This window comes from Syngnathus leptorhynchus, chromosome 15 (assembly GCF_054491065.1).
Source record: "Syngnathus leptorhynchus isolate UIUO chromosome 15, UIUO_Slep, whole genome shotgun sequence".
NCBI lineage: Eukaryota > Metazoa > Chordata > Actinopteri > Syngnathiformes > Syngnathidae > Syngnathus > Syngnathus leptorhynchus.
The window spans coordinates 10,039,987-10,056,913 of record NC_141209.1 but is presented as its reverse complement, the minus strand read 5'-3'; the positions used below and the strand labels follow the sequence as shown (position 1 = coordinate 10,056,913).

The following is a 16,927-nucleotide window of genomic DNA, read 5'->3' as shown; positions in this document are numbered from 1 at the left end:
ATGAGCGCGTTGGCCTTGTCGCCTTTGAGCCCAGAGCCGCCATCCTCAATGCTCACCGCAGCCACACCCACTCTGGACCAGGAAGGCCTGTGGTTAGCGAGCCCCGCGGCGGCCAACGTCGCCCACAGGTAAACGAGACTCGAGGGGATGAGGGCGATGAGGATAACTGTAGCCTCCTGATGATGATGAAAATGAAGGTAGTGGTCGGGATGATGAGGAGGAGGGAGATGAAAAAGAAGATGCGATGAGGAGGATGTGAGGATAAGGATGATGAAGGAAAAGACAGTGAATGCAGCCGTGATGATGATGGTGAAAAAGGCAATGCTATAGCAAGGTAAAGGTAGCGAGAATGATGGTGCTGACCCCGCCCCTTTTCCCGCAGGCCCGACGAGAGGCGCCCGCCGCCCGTGCAGGCGTGTGCCGACTGGCAGGTGCTGCTTCACCTGCCGCAGACGGAGGCGTGGCTTCGCACCAGCGGCGCCCGGGTGACGCGACTGACGCGCTCGGTGGCGCAAGACGGGGACAACAGACACGTTGACGCGCACCTGCTGCAGCTCAAGGTAAACAGACTTCATAAGTCTCGGGACTGTCCTCGTGCAGACATGTTGGAGAGCGTCTTTGGGATTTGGTCAGTTCATCCAGCGCAACGTGGAGAACCGACCAAAAGTGTGACGCTACACGACTAAGGCCAAATTGGCTGTTTGGCGCTGCCTGCTGGTCAAAGTCAGAATGTCGCAAGGGAGGGAGCAGAAACCGCTCTGTCAAGCTCGCGGGCAACAAGGCGGCGCCCCATCTTTCATATACACTGAGAAAAGCAGTAAAGCACGGATCGGGAAAATGCTTTGGCGCTTCGTGTACGCTTTGAATTTGACTATAACAATCATCATCGCGACCGAGAGAACAAAATGCAGAGTTGAGTTGACCAGCGCTCTTGCATTAGTCATATGGCGCCGCTTGGTGGTTCTTTGAATGAAATGCCTTTGCTCGTTCCAACAGCTGCATGAGTGAGGAAAGTCGCGGTCGCTCTGAGAGGACGAGGGGTCCCACGGTGACGCAGCAACAATAGGAACACTTTCAACGTCAAAGTTTATGTCCTTCACTTCCTGACCTCGCCTTCTCCACAACTTGTGCGCTGCGTCACAGTCTGTCACGCGCAGACGCTCGTGTTCTTGCTGCTGTTGTGCGAGTGTATTTTAGCACTCGATGTTGTGCTTTGTGTGTGTACTGTACTCATATGTGACTGTGTTTGCGTGTGTATTGTTTTAATGCAATACATTGTGTGTGTGTGTGTGTGTGTGTGTGTGTGTGTGTGTGTGTGTGTGTGTGTGTGTGTGTGTGTGTGTGTGTGTGTGTGTGTGTGTGTGTGTGTGTGTGTGTGTGTGTGTGTGTGTGTGTGCGTGAGTGAGCGAGAGCGCGCTGCAGAGTTTGTGTAGTTTGTTATATTGTGTATTCACGTTGGAGGGGTTTCTGGGTGAGACGGGTCCCAAAATAACTTGCAACTGTTGCCCCCCCCACCACCACACACCCACTCACCCAAAGGCAGAAGCAGGTCAACACGCACACACTGTAACACGGAGTGAGTGCACGGCGGGCACGTGCTCTGCGAGTTTGCAACGTGGTGGCAACTTCTCATTTTCGACGACAAAAAAAAGAAAGGCTCACGGTAAGAAACGCAGGTTGGAAGGAGTCGTTGAGTGGACAATGGTATGAGGTCAAACCTTACCTGACATACCTTGTCAGTATGGAGCCTGGTTGCTACGGTTACGCTGGGAACAAAGAAAGATGCGATTGCCCTTTGGAAATTCCTGAGGCACAACACAACGAGGATTGCATTCTTTAGACGCTTGTCCCTGTGTGCGTGTGTGTGTGAATGTGTGTGTGTGCGTGCGTGCTTGCGTGTGTGTGTGTGTGTGTGTGTGTGTGTGTGTGTGTGTGTATGTATGCGTGCTTGCGTGTGTGTGAAGGTATATGAATGTATGCGTGCGTACTTGCGTGTGTGTGAAGGTATATGTATGTATGCGTGCGTGCTTGCGTGTGTGTGTAGTGAAGGTATATGTATGTATGCGTGTGTGCGTGCGTGCGTGCGTGTCTATGTGTGCGCACACGTAAGCCATGCAATCTGGATATTGCTCGCGTTTGAAAATGTTAAGTTTGTATTAGTTTTAGAATTCGATTTTTTTTTTTCAAATGAAAAATGCTCTCGTTGCAGGCGTAAAGCTCGCGTGTGTGGTGTCAGTTGACGGCGAAGGCAGCACACCTTGTTGGTTTGACTTTCTTTCACAAACATCACGATGCACCCTTTTGGTTAGTTTTTGTGGTTCGCCGTTGAGCCGAGTTCCTGCGTTTTGGCTTTGGCTTTGACCACGTTGGCGCTGTTAAAGTCCAATTTCCAAACGGTTCCAAATTCAACCTTGGGCTTGCTGCCTTTGAAGGGCATGGCGGTTTGAAGCTTATTGGCTGAAAAGACGTCTGGCTGTCTTTGATGTTGACAAGGAGGACGGCAATCGGACCTGAAGTTCGCCCGCCTTAACGCCGTAACGGATGGGTTGCTGCTGTGGCTGTGCAAATGCATGTGCGTGCGTGCGTACATGATGTGATTAGCAGTCAGCAGATATGAAATCCTACAAATGAGTTGCGATGGAATGGAGAGACTCGCTCTTCATTGAAAAGGATTGAAAAGGATTGGCTTCTTGACGTCGTTTTAATGTTTGTCCCGGACCCTGGCGCGCGAGGCTTTGATGCAACGGCTTGCGAGCGCTTTAGTTTGATGCCGTCACAGCCTCCAAATTGGTTTGACCCTGAGCAACGGCAGGCCAGGCTGAGGAGACACATCTTCCGTGACCCACATCCCGGGCTGGCCTGTCTCATGTGGCCGCAAAGGTCATCTAATTTTGCTGCTCGCCTGCCCGCCACAGTATTTTTAGCCGCTTGACCCACTCGGCACTTGGCCAGAATTTCATGAGGACCGTGAGCCTCTATGATTCTGGGGTCTGAGTTGGCCATATCAAAATGAGAGCAAATCTCAACCCCGTGTTCGCTGCACTTCTGCTTGCCTGTCCACGCCAAACTGAGTCACCCTTTGATTTGGGAACAGTGGACACTCATATGCTGACGTGGACGGTTCCGCAGAATGCATGCTCGTGATGACTGACCGTTAATTCTCGTCTTTGTCTCATTCAGGACATCTGCGAGGACATCTCTGACCACGTGGAGCAGATCCACGCTCTTCTGGAGACAGAGTTGTCGCTTAAGCTTCTGTCATACTCTGTTAACATCATAGTGGACATCAGGTAAGCGACCCCCCCGATGCCCCCGACTGCCCCTCTCCCCCAGCCTCGGATATATCTTCTCCATGTGCACTCAGGACTGTGCAGCTTCTGTGGCACCAGCTGCGGGTTTCCGTTCTGGTTCTGAAGGAGCGTCTCCTTCGGGGTCTACAGGACCCCAACGGAAACTTCACCAGGCAGACCGACATCCTGCAGGCATTCAGACAGGACCAGGACCAACACCAGGTGCGTCCAACAGTCTCAAACATGCACTTGTCAGATGTCAGTGGGAACATCCAAAAGGGTTTAGACCACAAGAAAGGAGGCATGGACAGAAAAAGTTGAGGTGGCATGTCCATGAAGGAAGGAGTTATTCAAACAAAATGAACCATGGTAAAAAGTGGCTGAGAAGAGGCGCTGTGTTGTGAACCATCGGTGGCAAAATGCAAGCTCGGCAGTTCGCCCGCCACCTGCTTCTCACCGAGTTGCTCTCATCTTTCAGACTCGGCGCCTTGACGCCCTGACCGACGTGGACGATTTCGGTCAGCTGACCATCCGCTGCAGTCAGGACTACTTCTCTCTGGACTGTGGCATCACGGCCTACGAACTCAGCGACGACAGTCCCGGCAATGAGCCTGAGTCCCGGCGAAAGCAAAAGCAGGACGCTGCCCCGGAGCCCGAGGAGGTCGCCGCAGCGGACGTGCAAAAGAAGCAGGAATCCCAACGGCCAAAGTACCACGACCCGGGAACCCATCCAAGCGAGGCTGCAAAGTCAAAGAGAGCCGTGCTGATCTCGGACGACAGCGGGCTCTCTGAACTACAAATCCAGGCCCGGCTCCACCCTCTCATGGATCTTCTGATGGATCCTCTGGTGGATCCTCAGGGGCATCCTCGGATGGATCCTCGGGTGGATCCTCACATGGATCCTCGGGCGGATCCTCTGCCAGCTTTCCGCACTGACCTTCCGGAACGCTCCGAGCTCTTGCTGGAGCTGGACTCTGTTTGTCCCGAAAATACTTCAGAAGATGTCCAGCACCTGAAGGTGATTGTCCCTTGCAGCTTTTACATGTGTTTGCAATCTGCTGCCGTGTGCCAGGTTTCATCCCATCGCCTTTCGCCAGGTCGTAGACGTCGACAGCATCCAACGAGCTGGCGCGATGGCAAACGGGAGGTTTTTGGAAGTCTCCCCACTTCCACAGAGAAACAGCGTAGACCCTCACAGCGACTCTGATTGCCTGGCGCTGTCCCCCACTGGGGATCGGGTCCTGTCCTCTGAGTCGGAGCCCAGAGCGAAGGTGAGTGACGGTTTATTTCTGAGTGGTCTGTCTTTGGCTCTGTGGATCACTCACGCCACACCCCACCACCACCACCAGGAGAAGCTGCGGGCATCCTCAGAGGCCAGTCCATACAAGGAGCACTGGTACTGCTCTGACGAGTTCCTGGCGCTACCTACTCAGATCCACAAGAGTGAACTGTTGGCCCTCAACCTGGAGAGTCTGTCTCAGGCGCTGGTGTGTGGACATTTCTTCTCTTGGTGCTCTTTTCCATAATCCTCAATTGATTTGTGTTGCTGTTGTTGCAGGGACCCAGTGGCAAGGAGCTTGGCCCCGGCGCTTTGCAGGACGTAGACGACTGGGATTTGACTGAACTCAACCAGGACGCCTGGGATTCAACTGAGAGTGGAGAAGATGTTCCTTCTCCACCGCTGGTATGCTTTTTGCTGGACTCTGGAGTGGAATTTGTTCCGTTGCTAAGCTTGTTAGGCAATTTTCATGAAATCAATTTTGACATCCATGGAAAAATATGAAAGGAAGAGTCAAGAATTTGAGAATTCATCAAATGAAGTCTAATCAAGTCTTGCTGACCCCTCCCTCCATCCATCCTCAAGGGTCCGGGCGGGCACGACCCCCTGGGCCGCCTTAGCCCTGCCTCCTCCGGCGACTCACTGGACGAAAGTATTCAGTCCGGCCAACTGAGCGAGCCGCTGTCCAAAGAAGGGCGGGAGCCCGCGCCAGATGGACGAGGAAGTGCCACTCTGACGCGGCAGCTTCTGGAACACATGGACCAGTACAAAGATCCAGACGTGTGGAACAAGATGGAGGTCAACATGATCATTATTGTCAAATTGTATGATTGTTTGCATGTTCTCCCTGTGCTTACGTGGGGTTTCCTCCCACATTCCAAAGACACGCATGGCAATTTGGTTTCAAAAAGACGACGGCAACAATCGTGATGGATGGGCACACCATTCCCGGACGGTCGCGGGCTAATCCGTCATCGTCATCCGTGTTGGCCGCAAAGGTCACCTTTGATTGGCAGTCACCTGCTCGACAAGGCCGCGCACTAATCGCTTGTATCCGTCCTATCGAATGTGGCCAAATGTCAAAATGCCGAGGATTTACTGCATCTCGAACGAAAGCGTGCTCACTCACTCACTCACTCACTCACTCACTCACTCACTCACTCACTCACTCACTCACTCACCGATTTTCATTTGCCACTCCTTCATATTCAGAACTTCCTCTTCATTTCTTTGGCATTTCACTCCCCTTCAGAAGAAACTGACTTTCTCCTTTGAGCGAATGGCACACTCTCTGACAGTTTTCTTGCTGCTAAAGGATTTGCAATCACTCTGATCATGAGTATTCTCAACATCATCTTGTTCGCCTTGGGCAGTGAAAAAACAAGCAAAGATCAAAACAAAAAGGGCCAGCGCTCAAAATCCGATGAAGCGAAATGACCCGCTTGAGCAAAAAAAAAGATCACGTCCAAAGCAACAAAAGCGGAATCGGCCGCCTATCGTCTTTTTTTTTTTTTGCTTCCTCCGCTGCATCTATCTGTACTTGAGCAATTCTATCGAGCCATTTTAGCTTACTCCTTTGCACTTGGTCAAAATAGATAGGCACGTACAAGAGCACTTGAGCATTTCGCAAAAATCCTCAACAACATTTCTGTCACTTTTGTACTTGCAAACACGCCGTTTCAAGTTACGGGATGAAGCTTCTGTTCGTTTTGTGCCTGCTAAAACGACCGTGCTTCTTCTTCTCAAGTTAGCCAGCAGATGACGCTGCGTGTCCATCAAATCTTCCCGTTTGGGCGCTTGAGAGCCGACTGCTTGCTCTCAGTGAAATTGTGTCTCACTCTGTCTGGTTGTTCGCAGGAGTTCGTGCGACGGCTGGACCGGTTCATCGGCTGGCTGCAGGGAGCGCTAGAGAGCACCGGCGACTGGGCGCCGCCCGCTGCCCGCTTGGACGCGCTCAAGAGCTACCTGGACACCCACCTGGTCAGCACGCACGCGCTCGCGCACACATTTGTGAGACTGCTCAGACGCAACCGCTAAAGAAAAGAAAAGAAAAGAAAGGAAAAAAAAAAAGAAAATGTTTCCCGTAGCCTCTCGTGGCAGGCAAATCAACAGTTGAATCGCAAGCATTTTTGAAGAACAAAAACAAAAGTTTCGGGCTGCATCGACTGATGAACCGGTTTGCATTTTGTTGATGAATCATTGAATGGGATCCAATCCAAACCATCCAAACGTGTTTTCATTTCCATCCCGTGATGACGATACTCAGCATGACAGCCTGAGCGATGTGCCAATCGGAATTCAACAAAAGAGTAAAATTTCCAAGAAACCAATTCGGACGACTCGTCGTCTTCAGCTTTTTGCTTTTCTTATCTTGTTCTCATTTTGTCAAATGTTTCGAATCGGATGATGCATTCCTTTGCACTTTTCAGTGGTGATTTTCTTCTTTGACGTCTTCTCCTTTATCATCTTGCCATCTTGAGGATGGTCATTCTCCCCATTCTCCTTTTGCACACGCTGCTGCGTCACATCTTTCCTGATCACTCGTCTCGCTCTCCTTCAATTTGCATCACGTTCCTCCACCTTCTCTTGTTTCTTTAATGGCACATTTGATCTGCCTATTTAGGGGACCGCCTGAACGCACACTCGCACTGACGACGCTTTCGCATTTGATTTTACTCTATCTTCATTTTCTAGAGAAAAAAAAAAGACAACAATCAGCTACACTCATCCGGACGCACGTCGAAGCAACGACACCAAACATTCCTCATGCAAAATTGGAAACGCAAAAAACATTTTATTTGCATAGTTTAAAGAAAATAGATACAAACAGCCCTGTTTTCAACACAGACACACACGCAGAGCTATTTGCATATATTTGCATGTTCCTGGACAGACTTCCAAATGAGCATCTATCAACGCACCAGAACATCACGCGCGCGCACGCACGCACGCACGCACCCACCCACCCACCCACCCACACACACACACACACACACACACACACACACACACACACACACACACACACACACTTGGCTTACGTGGATGCTTGTTTAGCTGTGCGCATGTGTTTAGGTGTTCGCTTGTGGTGTCTCTGCCCCCGCATGTTGTGTTTCAGCAGCACACCCCGTCAGCGCCGGTTAGCTTTGTTGCGTGTTGTACGGGAGGGACGTCCGTTGTTGAGCCAGGAAAGCAAAGGTGTGGAGTTTAGAGTTGGTTCTTTATTGGCAAGATCTTGGGCTGTTTAATGGCGGCCAATACACAAGGCACGGCAGCAGATGAAACAACAACTTCTCTCTCCAGGTCATCTTGTTTTATACTGTCCGGAAAGGCGGGAACTTGTCACATGACCATTTCATACTTGGGGCGGGAACTTGTCACATGACCAGTTCGTACCTGAGTGTGGGGGGTTACACCCCCCAGTGTGTGCGTGTGTGTTGTATTCGTGTTCTGATGAAGCAGTTATGTTTGCATGAAATGATAAAAGAATTGTACATATATGAGCATCATATTGTACAGACATAGTCCACCCTAATAGAACATGTACACATTGCTGTTGCTCCCTCTTCAGCTTCAATTACGAAATTTTAAGAGCCTAGCTAAACGGCTAGCAGCGCTTTGCGGCACCACGCTGTGTCACTGTGCACGTGTCTGATCGTCACACTTGCGCTTTGTACTCGTTAGCGTGCGCCCGCATGCTTAGTTGCTTGTTTGACTTGATGTCGTGTTTGACGCACACGCCAGCGGTGTCGTCGATCGCAATTTCCTTTGGGCCGTTATTTGTTGGCACAGGGGATGAGCGGCTCTTTTGACCGAGTTGACTCGGTTGACTCATTTGACCCGGTCTCCACGCGCTATGGTCTCTTTTGAGGAGCGAGAGCCCATTTAGCAGAACTTGGTGCAGGATTTGGCGCCTTGCTGTTGAGCGTCTGTGCGTCCAATATCTCTGCCCGTTTTGTCCCTTTGAATGTGGACGGCAGCCTCTCATATGATTGATGTGTTTGCAGACGTTCAAAGTCAACGTGGACAGCCACGACACACTGCAAGAGCGCATCATGGAGGATGGGAGGGCATTGCTTGCCATCATACCTGCCCAACAATCAGGTACACGCTCATAGTGCAATAACGAAAATTCTATTTGGATGAATCGTGATGGCGTTTTTTGCCCTCAGAATTGCGCGGCATCCTGCGCATGGTCTCAGGTCAGTGGGACCAGCTCCAGCTTCAGATCCGCCGCCAGCATGCTTGGATGCTGCGCGCTCTGCGCCAGGTTTCTGCGCACCTGCTGCAGCACGCTGGCCCGTCGCAGCCAGACGACGACCTGCGGGTAAGAACGCCGCCGTTGACAGCCACCGTGCTTTTGTTTGTTTTGCCTTACTGTTTGCTTCCTTGTCGTTGTCTTGCCCTCGTGACTCGCACGGTGAGTACTGTATTGAACGTGACCTCAACGAAACAGCGGAGCCGTTGTCCGCTTGCAGTCAATGTTGGAAATGATCAAAGCGCTTTTGAGATTGAAAAATGATACGACGACTTGCATCGCTACATCTCGCGTTGCACGCAACGCGCGGAAGCCGCCGGACGCGCACACATGAGGATCGACTCAATTAAAGAAGGAACACTTTTCCCTTCCATCAAGCCACCAGCAGTAAGATCTCCGTCCGTCCATCCACAATCTGAATAATGGCCTGGGCACCAAATTGTTGCTTCCTCGGCTCTCGCCGTCGCGGTTGCGTCTCTACCAGCGTTGCTCCGATTCATGTAAATGTCAGGAAATATCACAGTCGGGGTTGTAGGATTAGGCGCCCAGGAGAAGATACACTCATGTCGGCAAATAGAGCGCTCCGACAAGACCACCGATGTGGGGATTAGCACGCACACGCAAGCCATCGACAGCGTGTCGCCGCATTTGAAGGATTTGCTGTGCGTGCGCGACCGTCACCGAGTGACATCTGATGTGTTTTGTTGCATATTGAAGACGTCGGTAAAGGTTGGGTGAGAGTGAGTGAGTGAGTGAGTGAGTGAGTGAGTGAGTGAGCGAGCGAGCGAGCGAGCGAGCGAGCGAGCGAGCGAGCGAGCGAGCGAGGTGTTTGGTAGCCGCAGCGGTCTCATATTCAACAGCTTAGTGGGATTTGTCTGGCAAGGGGAAGGGATGTGCTCGGCCTTCCGAGAGGAGAGCAATGGCTCATCCCTAGAAAACGACGAGCAGGGTGGCGTGATGGCTCCGTTGCAACACATAAAAAAGACACACACACCTGGCTTTTGTTCAACAGTGCACTGTTCTTTGTTGAAGGAGGGCAGCAAATATTGAGGGAAAAGTGACCCCCCGGGGTGGCACTTAACACAGCCTGAGCTGCGTGTGCGCGCTTATCAGTGTAGCTGGTTAAAGACAGCATGATGTCCTTAGGCTTCTATTACCCCACAGACCACAATGACTGTGTGCGCGCACGTGAGTGACTCTGTGTGTGTGTGTGTGTGTGTGTGTGTGTGTGTGTGTGTGTGTGTGTGTGTGTGTGTGTGTGTGTGTGCGTGTGTGTGTGTTTGTGCGTGCGTGCGTGCGTTCGTGCGTGCGTGCATGCCTGCATGTGCGTGTGTGTGTGTGAGCGAGAGAGACAGATACAGTTGAGAATGAACTTCAAACAGGACTGAGTTGACTTTCAAGTGAGGATAAGGCGAAAAGAGTGGCAAGATTGTTTGCGTACGACTCATTTCAGTCATGTCCTGAGGTTATTGCAATCTCCCAAAAACCAAATTAGGTCCCGTCGGACTCCTGGCTGATACCTGCGACAACCAGACGCCGGCACTTCACTTTCCATCATTTAAGATTAAACTTGGAGCTGGGTGTTGCTGTCAATTCGCGTGCGGCGTGTGCCATGTGCTGGCGGCAACAGTGCAGGTATGCATGCGCAGACACGCAAATGAATACGAGAAGGCCATGCATAAAACATCATGTTCAAATAGTGTCACGCAAACAAACCTTTTTACGAAAGATGATTTTAGTCACACTTGACTTTGAGAGAACGCGCTTGAGTTAAAAGCACCCGTGACGCTAAAAAGTGTCATTCGGACCTCGCAAAACAATTCTGTCCGAAGGGCCCGTTCGGACTCGGGCTCCCCTTGAAGCTAACTCGACATGACATCATGAAGTCATAGCTGACGCAACCCCAAGTTGACGACGGATCCCACAAAGCGTCCCGACTCTCACCATCGGAACACGAAGCCTAAATTGGGAGCTGCGCAGCAGCCGGGCTGGGCCGAGCCAGGCACGACGACTGTCTGCCAAGCCCTTGCCTGAGTCCAATTTAAAAAAAAAAAAAAAAAAAAAAAGGGAGGCGCTTTGAGAAAAGCAGAGCTTGGCTCAGTCCTCACCAATGCCTCTGTGTGCATGTGTGGAACATTGGCTTCTATCTATTTTTCATTAGGGAGTGTGGAGAAATAATTCAACCCACCACGATAAAACGCATACGCACAAACACACGCACACACACACACACACACACACACACACACACACACACACACACACACACACACACACACTCGTTTGTAGATGTAAACATTCGCGCACGCCGATGCGCACGGACACACACACGCGTCCTCCTGACGACTCAATTACGACTCCCCGTCGTCGTCCTCGCCCCAACCTCCACCCCTCGCCGCGCTCAAAGCCAATCAAAAGCACATTTCAACCTTGTTTCACTTCTTTGTATTCACACATGCTTGGTTTCTGGCACACGACGGTTGATTTGCACACTTTTAGAAATCTACACAAATCTACATGTTCCTTTAAGCTAACAAGTCAAAAGTCTACGATGGATGGATGGATGGATGGATGGATGGATGGATGGATGGATGGATGGATGGATGGATGGATGGATGGATGGACGGATGGACAGGCGGGCGGGCGGGCGGGCGGATGGATGGACCAAGACAAGTTAATTGAAATGGATGGAGGGATGGGTGATGCCGATGTCATCTCGGCTCCCAGGATCAGCATAAGGGCATAGATGAAGATGTGGCTATTCCTATTCAGAGCGCATTTTGGAAAAGCGCCGTCAACGTGCCGGATGGAGCGTGATGCAGGCGGGCGGTACCCTCGCTTGTGCCCTCGCTTGTGCCCTCGCTTGTGCCCTCGCTTGTGCCCTCGCCTCTGCCCTCCCTCACTTGTGCCATCGCTAGTGCCCTCGCTTGTGCCCTCACTTGTGCCCTCGCTTGTGCCCTCGCTTGTGCCCTGGTTGCCATCTCAGGAAAACTTAGCACGTTGGTGATCCGTAAACATGGGAGAAGTGACTGAGGAGGGAAGAAGAAATGACGTGTTGGATGAGTGGATGAAGGGATGATGGAGGCAGGCGTGCGTGCGTGTGTCTTTGCACCTGAGAGGCGCACGAATTCAGCGCTGATGAGGTCATTGAGGCATCGTTCGTTATCGACCACTTCAGAACGCCGCTGGGGACGCGTCTCAAGGGAGCGTGCGTCATTCGGTGGACACCAAAAAGGTCCTCACGGCGCGTTTCATCGTATATACAAGTTTAGGGGGTCCCCGACAATCTGCTAGTGACAAATGGCAATCGCATCTTTGGTTGCTTTGAAGAAGCAATCAGTAATGTAAAACAAAAAAGTGAGCAAGTTCCTCTAAAAAGGACTGATGGTGAATTTGATTGAGATCTGCGGCGTCATCGCCACCCACCCAAGCGCGCAACGACTGACAAAGCAACCTACCGGTCTGTCGAAAGGCGTCTCGGCTGTAACCGCTGAGCGGTCCGTTTGTGGATCTGGCGACCATTCCTCACCTAGCGCACCAACGAAGAGATGTGTTATTTGCCCATTCTGCCCAGCCGGCTCTCGCAAGAAGCCACCTCATCATTTTTGCTTCCGCTAACTGTTACCATCTCGTTTAGAATCAGAATCAATCTTTATTTGCCAAGTTTGAGCATGCAAAACAAGGAATTTGACTCCGGTACATCTTTGCCTCTGAACAACATTTAGGACATGTGCAAAAATTGACACTTATTCTCAAACATCCCCTGATCTTAAACTCCCAACCTTGAGAAGAGACCACAGATGGGAGGATCCCTCTTCCAGGATGACCAGGCTGCAATGGATGCAGAGGACAGAGTACAAACAGTGTAGACAATTCAAAAAAGGTGTGGAGAGCAGGATGTTATTGCACAGCAATGACTCTGAGACTCTATGAGTGGTGTGAGTTCATCTGAGCGACAGCCTGGGGGAAGAAGCTGTGTCTGTGTCTGCTGGTTTTGGCGTACAGTGCTCTGTAACGCCGTCCGGAGGGGAGTAGTTTGAACAGACTGCGACCTGGGTGAGAAGGCTCTGTAGAGATGTCTTGCACGTTTCCTGGTCCTGGACAGGTACAAGTCCTGGATAGATGGGAGGTTGGTCCCGATTATCTTTTTTGCCATCCTGATTGTCCGTTGTAGTCTGTGCTTGTCTTGTCTGGTGGCCCATCCAAACAAGACAGTGATGGAGGTGCAGAGGATAGACTGGATGACAGCAGCTCCTGTGGCAGGATGAATTTCCTGAAGTACAGCCTCTTCTTCCGAACAGAGTCTATGTGGCTGGTCCATTTCAGGTGTCTGTGGAGAGAGTAGTATTACTGTGGCTAGTGAGGGGTGGAAGTGGTGAAGGGTCTCTGCTGAAGTCCACTGTCATCTCCATGGTCTTGAGCGGGTTCAGCCTCAGGTGGTTTTAGCTGCACCAGTGGACCAGCCGCTCCACCTCCTGATTGTAGGCAGTCTCGTCACTGTCCCAGATCAGTCTGATGAGAGTGGTGTCGTCCGCATACTTCAGGAGCTTCACAGAAAAGTCGCCTGAGGAGCAATCGTTAGTGTAGAGAGAGAAGAGCAGTGGGGAGAGGACGCACCCCTGGGGCGCGCCAGTTTTGGTGGTCTGGGTGTCGGATGTGATGGTCCCCAGCCTCACATGCTGCCTCCTGTTGGTCAGGAAGCTGGTGATCCACTGACAGGTGGAGGCAGGCACCACGAGCTGGATAAGCTTCTGGTGGAGGATGTCAGAAGTGATGGCCCCTCAGCAGCGATTGGCCCGGCGACCTCTCCTGCTTCATTTTAATGTCACTGCCACACAAAATGTACGCTTACGCCTAGCCTTCCCTAGCCTAGCCTGTCGTAGCTCGGCCTGGTTACTACTGTATGTGTGAGGCTCCTTGTCAATTGTGTATTCTGTGCTTCATCATAACGCCCCCCCCCCCCCCCCCCCCCACACACACACACACAATCCACCACCAGCGCAACGCACCGCTGGCCACGCTGCGAGAGCGAGGGGGGAAGGATGCCTATCGCTCCATCAGAATCCTTGTTAAATATTCATTGACAATTATTCCGCTTTGACCGGCGAGTTTGATTATGACGAGGATGAAGGCGACCAAGACGGCGCCGCCGCCCCAGAGAACAGCAAAAAGAAAGGCCCATCCATCGTCTTGAAGTTTAATTGACCGCCGAAACGTCAAAAGCAAGCTAAGCCTCGCCCCCTGCACCTTCGCCATTTAATCAAATTAATCCGTCGACACTTGAGAAAGTAACGTCTCCAAACTGATCGCCTCATGTTGCCTGACTATTTTGGAAGAGTGTGTGTGTCACGTGGTTTTCTGGATGGAGGGATGGAGGAGAACAGATGCTTGGATTCATTTGATCAATTTTGTTGGAAAGCCTTCATGTTCTCTCTCGCACACACTCATTTGTTTCCTCCAGTTCTCCAGTCTTGTGTGTCATAATTATTTCCTAATTAGCTTGCATGTTAATTAGCATGCTGGCTACTGTTAATTAGCTCCATTAATGGGAGGCGCTGCAGCAGCGCTCCCTGAACACCCACCGACGCCACTTTGCCGACACCTGACACGACTTCATCTGAAACCCAAAGCATGTGTGTGTATGCGAGTGTTTGTGACATGCTAGCAGGTCATTTAGCACGTGGGGAACAGCAGCGCATTGAAGACTGGCGAGCTCAAACGTGACCTGACAACACCCATGTGGGTGGCCTAACGTTTGACCCGACAACACCCATGTAGGTGGGCTAACTGGTTAGCCACCAACAAAGCTAAAAAACAGGCCAACAAGAGAAGCTTGCAAGTGAACACCAAAGGTCGTCCATCTTGTTCTTTCCATCCATCCATTGACATCCTTGCTTATATGCATATTTGTGATAATGTGTTTGTTTAGAAAAGAAACAAAACATGCATGTGGGTGCGCGCGTGCATGTTCATCTGGCCCTCATATTCATTCACTGTTAAAGTTAAGTCAAGTCAAGTTTATTTGTATAGCCCTAAATTACAAGCAGTCTGAAAGTGCTTCACATAGACAAATAATTGACAATTATTCTCAACGCTTCTCCTGATCTTAAGCTCCCAAAAAGGCAAGGAAAAACTAAAAAAAAACCCTACCAGGGGAAAAATGGGAAACCTTGAGAAGGGACCACAGATGAAAGGATCCCCCTTTCAGGATCACCAGGCTGCAATGGATGCAGAGAGGGCACATCAAATACGTAAAATCCATGAAAAAGTGGATGTCCAAGTCAAAGCGAAGAGCTGCCGGAGGTGCCTTGTCCTCTTCGAGGAGGGTAATCCGCTGCAGTTCCTTCATCCTGAATTGGTCCATGAGAATCCAGATAGCCGCTGTCAGCTTGGGTGTCACCTAACCACCTCCCCAGCTGGGGAGGGGTGGGGGGATGGGGAGAGGAAGCGAAAACAAACTCCAGCCAAATCGGCCACTACAGGTTAATTACAGGCCGTATCATACAAATGTGTCTTTAAACGTCTTGTCTTAAATGTTTCTACTGAGGTAGTAGTTCTAATATCCATTGGTAGGGCATTCCAAAGCTCTGGAGTTCGAACAGAGTTAAAGTCCCAATGATCATCATCACACACACACATCTGGGTGTGGTGAAATGTATTTAACGAATTCCCATGTGATGTTGATCCATCCCCTGCCCTGGGAGAGAGAGAGGGGAGCAGTGAGCGACAGCGGTGTCGCGCTCGGGAATCATTTGGTGATCTAACTCCCTAATTCCAACCTTTAATGCTGAGTGCCAAGCAGGGAGGCAATGGGTCCAATTTTTATAGTCTTTGGTATGACCCGGCTGGCCGGGGTTTGAACCCACAACCTTCCAGTCTCAGGGCAGACACTCTACCACTAGGCCACTGAGCTGGTTGAGCTGCTGAAGGCTGGCATCATCGAGCCATCTGATAGCCAATGAGGGTCGTCATGGTTACCAAGAAAAAGTCAGTGAAGAAGACGTTCTGCGTGGATTATCGACCCCTGAACAGTGTGACGAAGAAAGACTCCTACCCTCTGCCCCGCATTGATGAAAACCTGGACCTGGTATCTGGGTCATCCTGGTTCTCCTCGCTGGACCTGCAGAGCGGATATTGGTAAGTGCCTCTCGCCCCCGAGGCACGGCCAAAACCAGCTTTCTGTACCAGAAGAGGGATGTGGCAGTTCCGAGTCCTCTGTTTTGGTCTGTGGAACGCACCCGCTACATTTGAGCGGCTTATGGAAAAGGTGCTGGCTGGCATTCCCTGACAGGAATGTTTGGTCTATCTGGACGACATTCTTGTCCATGGGAACTTTTTCAAGGCGGCTTTGGGGGCCCTACGCCAGGTACTACAAAGAATTTCCACTGCTGGCCTGAAGTTGCATCCTGACAAGTGTTGCTTCATGAGGAGAGAGTTGGAGTTCTTTGGGCACAACGTGGGAGGGAAAGGTAGTCAAAGGAAGGTCAAAGTGGAGCGTTCATTCAACAGCTTCACACATTCAACTATTACTATGAAAGTATTGATGTGAGCGTGTGTGTGTATTTGCATGCGCTACGCCCTCATTTCCATTATTGATCCTGTATCATTACCCACCGACCGCTCTGCTCTATCAAGACAAAAACACCCTCTTATTGGAGTATCTCCCTATTGGAGTAGCAACAGGCTACAAGCCAGGACCAAGAAACATAAGCATAACTCTCGGGCCAACATAACACGTTTTTTTCCTTTTTGTCCTTTTCAACTTGCGTCTTTGAACTTTAAGATTGTGAGGCAGTTGGCAGTTGGGCCAACAATCTCAGGCCAACAATCAGGTTTTAATAATCTAGGGCCAACAATTTGGGGCCAGCAATCTCAGGCCAACAATCAGGTTTTAATAATCTAGGGCCAACAATTTGGGGCCAACAATCTAGTTTTAACAATCAAGGGCCAACAATCTGTGGCCAACAATTTCGGGCCAAAAATCTATGTAGTTTTAATAATATAGGGTCAACAAGCTTGAAGAAAACTCTTGTCCCAATCAACAATACAGAACCCACAAGGCAGAGGCCGTAGAACGTCAACAAGATGAAGCCCCGAAAA

The 16,927-nt window shown here is 50.8% G+C and overlaps 1 protein-coding gene across 1 annotated transcript in view; it reads left to right on the top strand.

Moving 5' to 3' along the window:
* Positions 1–16,927, top strand: part of akap6 (A kinase (PRKA) anchor protein 6) — a 30,786-nt gene continuing 13,859 nt past the window's right edge. Inside the window, 12 exon segments of the mRNA XM_085931768.1 lie at positions 1–128; positions 395–560; positions 3,181–3,290; positions 3,365–3,512; positions 3,769–4,308; positions 4,388–4,561; positions 4,640–4,777; positions 4,849–4,974; positions 5,122–5,367; positions 6,427–6,549; positions 8,577–8,673; positions 8,742–8,896. Of these exon segments, the coding sequence (XP_085787894.1) occupies positions 1–128; positions 395–560; positions 3,181–3,290; positions 3,365–3,512; positions 3,769–4,308; positions 4,388–4,561; positions 4,640–4,777; positions 4,849–4,974; positions 5,122–5,367; positions 6,427–6,549; positions 8,577–8,673; positions 8,742–8,896 (2,151 nt within the window).